This window comes from Oncorhynchus gorbuscha, unplaced genomic scaffold (genome assembly GCF_021184085.1).
Source record: "Oncorhynchus gorbuscha isolate QuinsamMale2020 ecotype Even-year unplaced genomic scaffold, OgorEven_v1.0 Un_scaffold_1006, whole genome shotgun sequence".
In the NCBI taxonomy this organism is placed as follows: Eukaryota; Metazoa; Chordata; class Actinopteri; order Salmoniformes; family Salmonidae; genus Oncorhynchus; species Oncorhynchus gorbuscha.
The window spans coordinates 88382-102500 of NW_025745921.1; the positions used below are offsets into that span (position 1 = coordinate 88382).

At 41.9% G+C, this 14119-nt stretch overlaps 1 protein-coding gene across 1 annotated transcript in view; it reads left to right on the forward strand.

The window, feature by feature from the left end:
• Positions 1 to 14119, forward strand: part of LOC124020959 (voltage-dependent L-type calcium channel subunit alpha-1C-like) — a 117441-nt gene that overhangs the window by 73807 nt on the left and 29515 nt on the right. Inside the window, 1 exon segment of the mRNA XM_046336272.1 lies at positions 500 to 583. Coding sequence (XP_046192228.1) covers positions 500 to 583 — 84 coding nt within the window.

Sequence of the window (14119 nt, forward strand, 5' to 3'; positions counted from 1 at the left end):
ACAGAAAAAAATAATATCTTGTTTAATAAGCAATAATCTTCTGGCTTGATATAGAATCACATGAATATATTTGACTGAATAGTGCTTACCTTTAACATGCCATGTTATCAACCCCTGTAAGCTTTTATACTGCGCCCTGTTTACAGAAAGATGAGCTTCGGTAGTAGTAGGTTACACGCTAACAAGCCGTGGCCATGACTTAACTGTACTGTAGGCTACAGCAAGCAAGCAGCAGAACGTGACACACACATTCACTTTTAATATTCACAATAATACATTCACAATAATATTTCATCATTTAATACCAGTGATGCATTTTGTTGCTCTATTGGCTTAAAAGATCTAAGAAGATAGTTTCAGAAGAGATGAGCCACCCCCCAAACACATTGTTGGAAGAGTTTAAGGGCTGAAAAGGAAGGCTTTTCCCTATAATAATGCCTGTCTAACTTGCCTCTCTTACCCCCCCTCCTCCTCTTGCACCTCCGCCCATCCTGTGTAGGGTTACTTTAGTGATCCTTGGAATGTTTTTGACTTCCTCATCGTAATTGGCAGCATAATAGACGTCATTCTGAGTGAGATCAACGTAAGTACATCGCCACCCCTCTCTCTCCACTCGCTCTGTCCTTCTCTCTCTCTTTCCTTTTCTCTTTCCTTCTCTTTCTTTGTGACAATCTTGTCTTCTATAGCACCATTCTCTGGTGTGGTTTCTTTCCCCAAAGTCCACCCTCCTCCCTTCCTCTCCCCTCTTCCTTCCTCCATCATTCATTTCAAGATGGCCGCTCTCATTCAGGGTTTCCAAGGCATCACGTGATGAAAAAAAGGTGCTTCCTCGTTCTTCACAGTACACAGAACAACAGTTGAGCGTTCTAGAGTACCGAAAGAGTTCTAGAGTACTGAAAGAGTTCTAGAGTACTGAAAGAGTTCTAGAGTACTGAAGGAGTTCTAGAGTACTGAAAGGGTTCCATTCGTTAGGCCTCAGAAGAGAGACCTGGCTCTAAAGCAGGACTGTGACATGTCCTAGGGTTTTCACTTTGACTAACAGGACACACTAACTAACCAAAGAAACTCAACTATTCTTTTATTTAAATGGATTGTTTTGGTTGTGATTTTGTTATTGTTGTTGTTTATTGATGTTGTTTTCCCACATGGACAAGCATGACTGGTCGCCGCTTTCTCCTCTCGATCATCTTGGATTTCGCTCCTTTTATTTCCTCCCGTTTTCAAACTTCAACTGTCATTTAATTTTCAACCAATGTCCTTCCTCCCTCTCTACCTTCCGCTAATCACAGAAGGTCATATATAACTGTTTTCTTTCTTATCTTTCCCTCTCTCCTTTTGTTGCTTCTTTTCTTTCCATTTCTTTTCTTTCTTTCTTTCTTTGTTTGTTTGTTTGTTTCTTCCACCCAACGCAGCATTATTTTGTTGATGCATGGAACACATTTGACGCCTTAATAGTTGTGGGTAGCGTTGTTGACATAGCGATCACTGAGGTTAACGTAAGTAGCCCACCTTTCAGTCTGCCTGCCTGCCTCTCACTCTCACCTCTGAGCATCAATAGAATGTAGACTATTGCATTGTCTCAGCACTTGTTTTGGGTTTGTTTTTTTGTACATTTCTTTCAATGCATATTATCATCACAATTGGGGACATGTGAAGTCCCCAAGGCATGACTGACACTGTATAGCATGATTGGGGAAAAAAGGGTGATATATTTAGGCCTGAAGAAATGTCATTGTAAAACATTTGTTTACATAAAGCCTTTAGCTTGTATGCAAAACTATGCATGTAGACGTGCATTTATTCATGAATATTTACTGGTGTGTGATGTCACCTTTCATGAGAAATTCCTGGCCTTGTTCATAATATAAACAGAAATGTATCTCCTATATAAAATACATTTAGTCGCTATTGAGGGGCTCCCGAGTGGCGCAGTGGTCTAAGGCACTGCATCTCAGTGCAAGAGGTGTCACTACAGTCCCTGGTTCGTATCCAGGCTGAATCACATCTGGTCGTGATTGGGAGTCCCATAGGGCGGTGCTCAATTGGCCCAGCGTCGTCCGAGTTTGGCCGGAGTCGGCCGTCATTGTAATTAAGAACTTGTTCTTAACTGACTTGCCTAGTTAAATTTTAAAAATGCATTTTGTCCCTCTAGTGAATCTAGATATGCATGTTGAGACTTCCCATGATGAGACATGAGAACCATTGAATGAGTATTTACACTCTTAGAGGCAAATGTGAAAATGTTGCTTCTTCATATTCTTCGTCTCCTGCACCACCCCAACATCAAATAGTGTGTTTCTAAGTAGTAAAAAAAAACCATAGAGGAAGATAGGTGTTTCGAATGACCTCAGCAACCAATTAGTAATGCCTCCTCATAATTGGTTAAAATCACATGATGCACACCGATGATGTCATTGGAAACATGTATCTTCCTCTTATCTGTTTTTACTATGAAACGTAGAAACGCACCGTTTTCACCCATGTTGATGTTGGGGTGGTGCTGGAGAGGGTGAATATGAAGTTGAAAAATGTCAAACATTCCCTTTAACACCAAGCTCACAGGTGAATCCTACAGTAACTCAGTACCTTTTATACCTGAGTCTATTGCATTAAATGGACCTCGTAGCTAATTTGGTCGATTGCTCAATCCTATAGCAGCTCGATACAGTCTGTAACTGTGTCAAATGACATTTGGATCGGATCCCCATAGTTGATCTGGGTTTATCTGTCTAATTGTGTCTGCCGGTCAGTTCATAAACCGGTCATCTCTCTGGGACAGCATAGCGGAATAGCCAGCTTTCCTTTCACAAGTCATGAAAGACACTTCACCCACTCCTCTAGTTTAGACGACAACAACCCATGGCTTCAGATCACTAACAAAGACCCTTCACCCACTCCTCTAGTTTAGACGACAACAACCCATGGCTTCAGATCACTAACAAAGACCCTTCCCCCACTCCTCTAGTTTAGACGACAACAACCCATGGCTTCAGATCACTAACAAAGACCCTTCCCCCACTCCTCTAGTTTAGACGACAACAACCCATGGCTTCAGATCACTAACAAAGACCCTTCCCCACAGACAACAACCCATGGCTTCAGATCACTAACAAAGACCCTTCCCCCACTCCTCTAGTTTAGACGACAACAACCCATGGCTTCAGATCACTAACAAAGACCCTTCACCCACTCCTCTAGTTTAGACGACAACAACCCATGGCTTCAGATCACTAACAAAGACCCTTCACCCACTCCTCTAGTTTAGACGACAACAACCCATGGCTTCAGATCACTAACAAAGACATGTTTCTGAGAACAGAAAACTTGCAAAATGCTACATTGAGTGCGCTGATTATATTAGTTATGTGCTGTTGTGTTGTTATTGTTGCGTTGTTATTGTGTAGTACTAGTGCTTTGTGTTGTTATTGTGTAGTACTAGTGCTTTGTGTTGTTATTATTGTTGCGTTGTTATTGTGTAGTACTAGTGCTTTGTGTTGTTATTGTGTAGTACTAGTGCTTTGTGTTGTTATTGTGTAGTACTAGTGCTTTGTGTTGTTATTGTGTAGTACTAGCGCTTTGTGTTGTTATTGTGTAGTACTAGTGCTTTGTGTTGTTATTGTTGCGTTGTTATTGTGTAGTACTAGTGCTTTGTGTTGTTATTGTGTAGTACTAGTGCTTTGTGTTGTTATTGTGTAGTACTAGTGCTTTGTGTTGTTATTGTGTAGTACTAGTGCTTTGTGTTGTTATTGTGTAGTACTAGTGCTTTGTGTTGTTATTGTGTAGTACTAGTGCTTTGTGTTGTTATTGTGTAGTACTAGCGCTTTGTGTTGTTATTGTGTAGTACTAGTGCTTTGTGTTGTTATTGTTGCGTTGTTATTGTGTAGTACTAGTGCTTTGTGTTGTTATTGTGTAGTACTAGTGCTTTGTGTTGTTATTGTGTAGTACTAGTGCTTTGTGTTGTTATTGTGTAGTACTAGTGCTTTGTGTTGTTATTGTGTAGTACTAGCGCTTTGTGTTGTTATTGTGTAGTACTAGTGCTTTGTGTTGTTATTGTTGCGTTGTTATTGTGTAGTACTAGTGCTTTGTGTTGTTATTGTGTAGTACTAGTGCTTTGTGTTGTTATTGTGTAGTACTAGTGCTTTGTGTTGTTATTGTTGCGTTGTTATTGTGTAGTAATAGTGCTTTGTGTTGTTATTGTGTAGTACTAGTGCTTTGTGTTGTTATTGTGTAGTACTAGTGCTTTGTGTTGTTATTGTGTAGTACTAGTGCTTTGTGTTGTTATTGTGTAGTACTAGCGCTTTGTGTTGTTATTGTGTAGTACTAGCGCTTTGTGTTGTTATTGTGTAGTACTAGCGCTTTGTGTTGTTATTGTGTAGTACTAGCGCTTTGTGTTGTTATTGTTGTGTTGTTATTGTTGCGTTGTTATTGTTGTGTTGTTGTTATTGTGTAGTACTAGTGCTTTGTGTTGTTATTGTGTAGTACTAGTGCTTTGTGTTTGTCTATACACATAAGTCCTTCTAGAATTTTGTTGAGACTAAATCCAACTATTTCCTTACAGTACCAACTTGTAACTATTAGTTGTGCTCGTGCCCTACGGTTGAGTTGAAAGGTTAACCCTTTGAGAAGCAGCGATAGTGTTAGGCTGCCCTGTGGATGACAAGTGTGGTTTTCTTCTCTTTGAAAGTGAAGCTACCTGACCACGAGAGGTTTGACCAAAGGTCTTTATGAATGACCAGTATCTGTCTGCCAGATATATATATACCCTCCTCTGCTATACCAGTCACTCACCTTGACCAGTATCTGTCTGCCAGATATATATATACCCTCCTCTGCTATACCAGTCACTCACCTTGACCAGTATCTGTCTGCCAGATATATATATACCCTCCTCTGCTATACCAGTCACTCACCTTGACCAGTATCTGTCGGCCAGATATATATACCCTCCTCTGCTATACCAGTCACTCACCTTGACCAGTATCTGTCTGCCAGATAGATATACCCTCCTCTGCTATACCAGTCACTCACCTTGACCAGTATCTGTCGGCCAGATATATATACCCTCCTCTGCTATACCAGTCACTCACCTTGACCAGTATCTGTCTGCCAGATATATATATACCCTCCTCTGCTATACCAGTCACTCACCTTGACCAGTATCTGTCTGCCAGATATATATATACCCTCCTCTGCTATACCAGTCACTCACCTTGACCAGTATCTGTCTGCCAGATATATATACCCTCCTCTGCTATACCAGTCACTCACCTTGACCAGTATCTGTCTGCCAGATATATATACCCTCCTCTGCTATACCAGTCACTCACCTTGACCAGTATCTGTCTGCCAGATATATATACCCTCCTCTGCTATACCAGTCACTCACCTTGACCAGTATCTGTCGGCCAGATATATATACCCTCCTCTGCTATACCAGTCACTCACCTTGACCAGTATCTGTCTGCCAGATATATATATACCCTCCTCTGCTATACCAGTCACTCACCTTGACCAGTATCTGTCTGCCAGATATATATATACCCTCCTCTGCTATACCAGTCACTCACCTTGACCAGTATCTGTCTGCCAGATATATATACCCTCCTCTGCTATACCAGTCACTCACCTTGACCAGTATCTGTCTGCACTCAGCTTGGTTTTTCCGTTTGACATTAACTTTTGATTTGAACTCCTGGATGAATCTCTAACCTGGGCATGACCCTAGTCTTCTTCTTCTCTGGTAGTCTGATTGATTGACGAGCCTCACTGTTCTTGCATCGTATTTTCATTGTTTTTAGAAACCCTCTGCGTTTGTACCTCCTGGTGACAGTAACCTAATAGCCACCAAAATATCAGAAAGACACTCACTGTTTTTGTGTTGTTTAATAAGTGAGTGTGTTTTGGCCTTGATAAACTGGTGTTATTATGATAGCGGATTAGATGCCCCGCCCACCCTTCCTCCCCCCCTCCCATCCTATTTCCCCAACTCTACTCTACAGTTATTTTGACCAGAAGGTGCTTCTTAAAACAATTTTCAGTTTAGTTTTTAATTTGACAGTCGATTTCATTTGAGTGGTTTGAATTATTATTCTGTTGGTTTGATATGTGTTAGGAAAAGAAGTTGCGTTTTGTTGCCATGGCGATGGTGTCTAGCAGGCGATGATGTCACAGCTGCATTTCTCCCTCCCCTCGGAATGCCTCTCCTCTCCTCCATCATGTCTGTCTGAACTGATCTCTCACTCTTCATCTTCTTTTGGATGTTTACTTCTATCTTTCCTCTCATTGGTTGATTTGTGGTGCTCTTGCTCACCCTGAAATGCACGCTGGGTAACCTGGGTCTCTTCACTAACGTTAGAGGACTTTAACAAACTAACGTTAACTAACCGAGGTTAACTCTTAGAAACAAAGGTGCTACAACCTAAAAGGCTTCTTCAACTGTCCCCATGTAGATTTCTGTAGAACACTTTGAAGAACTATCTTTGGTTCCAGATAGAAACCTTTTGGTTCCGGGTAGAGCCCTTTGGGTTCCATGTAGAACACTTTGAAGAACTATCTTTAGTTCCAGATAGAAACCTTTTGGTTCCGGGTAGAGCCGTTTGGGTTCCATGTAGAACACTTTGAAGAACTATCTTTAGTTCCAGATAGAACCCTTTTGGTTCCGGGTAGAGCCCTTTGGGTTCCATGTAGAACACTTTGAAGAACTATCTTTAGTTCGGGTATAGCCCTTTTGGTTCGGGTAGAACCCTTTTGGGTTCCATGTAGAACACTTTCCACAGAGGTTTCTACCTGGAATCAGAAAGTGTTCTAACTGGATCCAAAATGAGTTCTCCTATGGGGACAGCAGAAGAACCCATTTGGAAGCCTTTTTTCTAAGAGTGTCTATCATCCAGGCATCTGAGAATGATTGGAGTTGTTTTCAGAAACGATCTGCCAACAGGGCCAAGCATAACAATAATACGAGGGAGGAATTACATTTAGTGGAAATATACAAAGGTCAGTCATACGAATTGAATAAAATAAAAAGAGGACATTAGAAGCTTCTACAATGTGGAACCATTCTAACCAGCCCTGCTATCACAGATATGAAATAACCCTCTTATACAGAGACCTGTGTTACCCATACAGTGCACTTCCAACTGTAAAGATTATGTGCAATGTGAAGAAAAATATATATATATTTTTTAAAGTTATGTAAAATGTCAGTTGCTTTGAGGAGTGATTGTTTGACAGTACAATAATCACAACTCACATCTGCACAGTTGGACTGGAAGTTTTAGTGAAATGCTTTGTGTTGTGTGTTACTCAGACCCCCCCCCCCCCCCCCACACTCACAATACAACATGCAGGATAACACTGCAGGACTATACGAACCAGCACCATCGCGTTTTTCAACTTGAAAACAGTTGATGAGCATTTTGACAAAGAATCAGTGTAGTTTCATTTTGTTGAAATGTTTGATGGTCGTTCTGCAGTCCAATATAATTCTAGTGCATCACCCTAAAGAGAGGTCATAACACCTCCCACTCCCCAGATACACAACCCCCCCCCAAATCCCTGATCCACGCCAACCCAGGGCCTCTACGTGGTCCTCAAAACACACTCACACACACACACATACACACACACACACACACACACACACACACACACACACACACACACACACACACACACACACACACACACATACACACATACACACATACACACACACACACACACACACACACACACACACACACACACACACACACACACACACACACACACACACACACACACACACACACACACACACACACACACCCTTAACCTCACATTCTCTCTGAAATCCACCACTTCCCTTTACATTACTCCCTGTCTCTACTGCAGAGATTCAGCCTTCCGTCATGTGTACCGTGTGGGTCATGCCAGTAGAAAGAGGGGGAGTCTCTTCCGTGTAAAAACCCGCTGGTAAAACAGCGCCCCCTGCTGTTCAAACTACTAACTGTACGTGGCCATCTGACTAACTGTACACATCTGGCTGCTGAGGTACCGCCACACTGACAGACCAAGATCACAGATCCTTACTTGTTACTTCCCAGTTTTCACTCAAGTCACACATTGATGTCAGTGGGAGACGTAAGTGAAAAGCAGAGTCCCTGTCTCATGTCTGCAGTACTGAGGACGGCCAGTTGATGGCTCCCTACCCAGGGACCATGTAACAGACCTCCCCTCGTGTTGCTGTCCCCATAATGTTCTGTACTGTATGTAGACCTGGTAGAAAGGCAGACAGCTATAGAGATAGAACCCCTCTACCCTCGGCCCCCTCACACACACACACACACGCACGCACGCACACACACACACACACACACACACACACACACACACACACACACACACACACACACACACACACACACACACACACACACACACACACACACCTGTCCCAGCAGTAGCAGCAGGGCGGTCTGGGCTACTATAGCTTTCATCTGTCTGTCTTTCTTTAAAGCCAGCTGATTCCTCTACCACCTCCTCCTCCCAACCCCCGCGGTAAGAACAATGGTATGGACCCCCCACGGTAACCTCCGTCTCCACCAGCCCTTCATCCCTCCACCCCCATCACCAGCAGCATGCCAGCTGTGTCAGCGTCACCACGTGTGTGTGTGTGTGTGTGTGTGTGTGTGTGTGTGTGTGTGTGTGTGTGTGTGTGTGTGTGTGTGTGTGTGTGTGTGTGTGTGTGTGTGTGTGTGTGTGTGTGTGTGTGTGTGTGTGTGTGTGTGTGTGTGTGTAAACAAAGGGGATGCCCGTACTGGGGTTTTATACTGTGGCTAAGTCTTCTGTAGTCGCTGTCATGTTGTCATCGCTCTCAGGCAAAACACACAAAAAAACTTGGCTCGCTCCTCTTCCTCCTCCTCTATTAATGGTGCTCTGTCATCGGTGCAAACCATGGTCACGCGGTCATCTACCTTTCTTTCTCTCTCTTTATCTCTATCAGTCGTTCTCTCTCTCTCTCTCTCTCTCTCTGTCTCTGTCTCTCTCTCTCCGTCTCTCTCTGTCTCTGTCTCTCTCTCTCTCTCTCTCTCTCTCTCTCTCTCTCTCTCTCTCTCTCTCTCTCTCTCTCTCTCTCTCTCTCTCTCTCTCTCTCTCTCTCTCTCTCTCTCTTTCTCCGTCTCTCTCTCTCTCTGTCTCTGTCTCTGTCTCTCTCTCTCTCTCTCTCTCTCTCTCTCTCTCTCTCTCTCTCTCTCTCTCTCTCTCTCTCTCTCTCTCTCTCTCTCTCTGTCTCTCTCTCTGGTTCTCTCTCTCTCTCTGTGTGACACAGTTGCTCCCCCTACTGTCCTCCTGTGGTTTTACCTCCTTGACTTAAACACAGAGCTGGTGGCTCTATGAGGAATAATACCTAATAACCAATGGTTCAATGCATTGCCTTGTTCTTGTTGTTGTTCAGTCTGGTGAAGGTTGTGAAACTAGTTTCTACTGTGTAAAAGTTGGTTGTTGTTGTTCAGTCTGGTAAAGGTTGTGAAACTAGTTTCTACTGTGTAAAAGTTGGTTGTTGTTGTTCAGTCTGGTAAAGGTTGTGAAACTAGTTTCTACTGTGTAAAAGTTGGTTGTTGTTGTTCAGTCTGGTAAAGGTTGTGAAACTAGTTTCTACTGTGTAAAAGTTGGTTATTGTTGTTCAGTCTTGTAAATGTTGTGAAACTAGTTTCTACTGTGTAAAAGTTGGTTATTGTTGTTCTACCTGGTAAAGGTTGTGAAACTAGTTTCTACTGTGTAAAGTTGGTTGTTGTTGTTCAGTCTGGTAAAGGTTGTGAAACTAGTTTCTACTGTGTAAAAGTTGGTTGTTGTTGTTCAGTCTGGTAAAGGTTGTGAAACTAGTTTCTACTGTGTAAAAGTTGGTTGTTGTTGTTCAGTCTGGTAAAGGTTGTGAAACTAGTTTCTACTGTGTAAAAGTTGGTTGTTGTTGTTCAGTCTGGTGAAGGTTGTGAAACTAGTTTCTACTGTGTAAAAGTTGGTTGTTGTTGTTCAGTCTGGTAAAGGTTGTGAAACTAGTTTCTACTGTGTAAAAGTTGGTTGTTGTTGTTCAGTCTGGTAAAGGTTGTGAAACTAGTTTCTACTGTGTAAAAGTTGTGTTGTAGTGTTTTGTAGTTTGTTGTCTATATTACCTGCTGTGATTTGTCAGTGTGTATTGTGTAGTTTAATGTCAGTTGGTTGTTTTGTCAAGTTGTGGTTTACCTTGTGAATTCTTAAGGGCCTCCCAAGGTACTCTAGTTAATCAAATGTTGTCCGAACTTAAATTGAAAGGAACATTTTGCCTATAGAGGATTGTGTAAATATTTTATAGCCTAGTTTTTGTTTGGGGGCTTTTGAAATATTAATAGGACCATGAAAAGCTTTGCTCGTTGTCCTCTGGAGAACAGGAAGTGTAATGCATTGTGTCTGTTAGTTGTATTCTCTGCTGGAGAACAGGAAGTGTAATGCATTGTGTCTGTTAGTTGTATTCTCTGCTGGAGAACAGGAAGTGTAATGCATTGTGTCTGTTAGTTGTATCCTCTGCTGGAGAACAGGAAGTGTAATGCATTGTGTCTGTTAGTTGTATTCCCTGCTGGAGAACAGGAAGTGTAATGCATTGTGTCTGTTAGTTGTATCCTCTGCTGGAGAACAGGAAGTGTAATGCATTGTGTCTGTTAGTTGTATTCTCTGCTGGAGAACAGGAAGTGTAATGCATTGTGTCTGTTAGTTGTCTGCTAGTGTAATGCATTGTGTCTGTTAGTTGTATTCTCTGCTGGAGAACAGGAAGTGTAATGCATTGTGTCTGTTAGTTGTATTCTCTGCTGGAGAACAGGAAGTGTAATGCATTGTGTCTGTTAGTTGTATTCTCTGCTGGAGAACAGGAAGTGTAATGCATTGTGTCTGTTAGTTGTATTCTCTGCTGGAGAACAGGAAGTGTAATGCATTTGTGTCTGTTAGTTGTATTCTCTGCTGGAGAACAGGAAGTGTAATGCATTGTGTCTGTTAGTTGTATTCTCTGCTGGAGAACAGGAAGTGTAATGCATTGTGTCTGTTAGTTGTATTCTCTGCTGGAGAACAGGAAGTGTAATGCATTGTGTCTGTTAGTTGTATTCTCTGCTGGAGAACAGGAAGTGTAATGCATTGTGTCTGTTAGTTGTATTCTCTGCTGGAGAACAGGAAGTGTAATGCATTGTGTCTGTTAGTTGTATTCTCTGCTGGAGAACAGGAAGTGTAATGCATTGTGTCTGTATTCTCTGCTAGTTGTATTCTCTGCTGGAGAACTGTTAGTTGTAGGAAGTGTAATGCATTGTGTCTGTTAGTTGTATTCTCTGCTGGAGAACAGGAAGTGTAATGCATTGTGTCTGTTAGTTGTATTCTCTGCTGGAGAACAGGAAGTGTAATGCATTGTGTCTGTTAGTTGTATTCTCTGCTGGAGAACAGGAAGTGTAATGCATTGTGTCTGTTAGTTGTATTCTCTGCTGGAGAACAGGAAGTGTAATGCATTGTGTCTGTTAGTTGTATTCTCTGCTGGAGAACAGGAAGTGTAAATTGTGTCTGTTAGTTGTATTCTCTGCTTGTGTCTGTGCATTGTGTCTGTTAGTTGTATTCTCTGCTGGAGAACAGGAAGTGTAATGCATTGTGTCTGTTAGTTGTATTCTCTGCTGGAGAACAGGAAGTGTAATGCATTGTGTCTGTTAGTTGTATTCTCTGCTGGAGAACAGGAAGTGTAATGCATTGTGTCTGTTAGTTGTATTCTCTGCTGGAGAACAGGAAGTGTAATGCATTGTGTCTGTTAGTTGTATTCTCTGCTGGAGAACAGGAAGTGTAATGCATTGTGTCTGTTAGTTGTATTCTCTGCTGGAGAACAGGAAGTGTAATGCATTGTGTCTGTTAGTTGTATTCTCTGCTGGAGAACAGGAAGTGTAATGCATTGTGTCTGTTAGTTGTATTCTCTGCTGGAGAACAGGAAGTGTAATGCATTGTGTCTGTTAGTTGTATTCTCTGCTGGAGAACAGGAAGTGTAATGCATTGTGTCTGTTAGTTGTATTCTCTGCTGGAGAACAGGAAGTGTAATGCATTGTGTCTGTTAGTTGTATCTCTGCTGGAGAACAGGAAGTGTAATGCATTGTGTCTGTTAGTTGTATTCTCTGCTGGAGAACAGGAAGTGTAATGCATTGTGTCTGCTGGAGAACAGGAAGTGTAATGCATTGTGTCTGTTAGTTGTATTCTCTGCTGGAGAACAGGAAGTGTAATGCATTGTGTCTGTTAGTTGTATTCTCTGCTGGAGAACAGGAAGTGTAATGCATTGTGTCTGTTAGTTGTATTCTCTGCTGGAGAACAGGAAGTGTAATGCATTGTGTCTGTTAGTTGTATTCTCTGCTGGAGAACAGGAAGTGTAATGCATTGTGTCTGTTAGTTGTATTCTCTGCTGGAGAACAGGAAGTGTAATGCATTGTGTCTGTTAGTTGTATTCTCTGCTGGAGAACAGGAAGTGTAATGCATTGTGTCTGTTAGTTGTATTCTCTGCTGGAGAACAGGAAGTGTAATGCATTGTGTCTGTTAGTTGTATTCTCTGCTGGAGAACAGGAAGTGTAATGCATTGTGTCTGTTAGTTGTATTCTCTGCTGGAGAACAGGAAGTGTAATGCATTGTGTCTGTTAGTTGTATTCTCTGCTGGAGAACAGGAAGTGTAATGCATTGTGTCTGTTAGTTGTATTCTCTGCTGGAGAACAGGAAGTGTAATGCATTGTGTCTGTTAGTTGTATTCTCTGCTGGAGAACAGGAAGTGTAATGCATTGTGTCTGTTAGTTGTATTCTCTGCTGGAGAACAGGAAGTGTAATGCATTGTGTCTGTTAGTTGTATTCTCTGCTGGAGAACAGGAAGTGTAATGCATTGTGTCTGTTAGTTGTATTCTCTGCTGGAGAACAGGAAGTGTAATGCATTGTGTCTGTTAGTTGTATTCTCTGCTGGAGAACAGGAAGTGTAATGCATTGTGTCTGTTAGTTGTATTCTCTGCTGGAGAACAGGAAGTGTAATGCATTGTGTCTGTAATGCATTGTGTCTGTTAGTTGTATTCTCTGCTGGAGAACAGGAAGTGTAATGCATTGTGTCTGTTAGTTGTATTCTCTGCTGGAGAACAGGAAGTGTAATGCATTGTGTCTGTTAGTTGTATTCTCTGCTGGAGAACAGGAAGTGTAATGCATTGTGTCTGTTAGTTGTATTCTCTGCTGGAGAACAGGAAGTGTAATGCATTGTGTCTGTTAGTTGTATTCTCTGCTGGAGAACAGGAAGTGTAATGCATTGTGTCTGTTAGTTGTATTCTCTGCTGAACATAATGCATTGTGTCTGTTAGTTGTATTCTCTGCTGGAGAACAGGAAGTGTAATGCATTGTGTCTGTTAGTTGTATTCTCTGCTGGAGAACAGGAAGTGTAATGCATTGTGTCTGTTAGTTGTATTCTCTGCTGGAGAACAGGAAGTGTAATGCATTGTGTCTGTTAGTTGTATTCTCTGCTGGAGAACAGGAAGTGTAATGCATTGTGTCTGTTAGTTGTATTCTCTGCTGGAGAACAGGAAGTGTAATGCATTGTGTCTGTTAGTTGTATTCTCTGCTGGAGAACAGGAAGTGTAATGCATTGTGTCTGTTAGTTGTATTCTCTGCTGGAGAACAGGAAGTGTAATGCATTGTGTCTGTTAGTTGTATTCTCTGCTGGAGAACAGGAAGTGTAATGCATTGTGGAGTTGTATTCTCTGTGTAATGCATTGTGTCTGTTAGTTGTATTCTCTGCTGGAGAACAGGAAGTGTAATGCATTGTGTCTGTTAGTTGTATTCTCTGCTGGAGAACAGGAAGTGTAATGCATTGTGTCTGTTAGTTGTATTCTCTGCTGGAGAACAGGAAGTGTAATGCATTGTGTCTGTTAGTTGTATTCTCTGCTGGAGAACAGGAAGTGTAATGCATTGTGTCTGTTAGTTGTATTCTCTGCTGGAGAACAGGAAGTGTAATGCATTGTGTCTGTTAGTTGTATTCTCTGCTGGAGAACAGGAAGTGTAATGCATTGTGTCTGTTAGTTGTATTCTCTGCTGGAGAACAGGAAGTGTAATGCATTGTGTCTGTTAGTTGTAT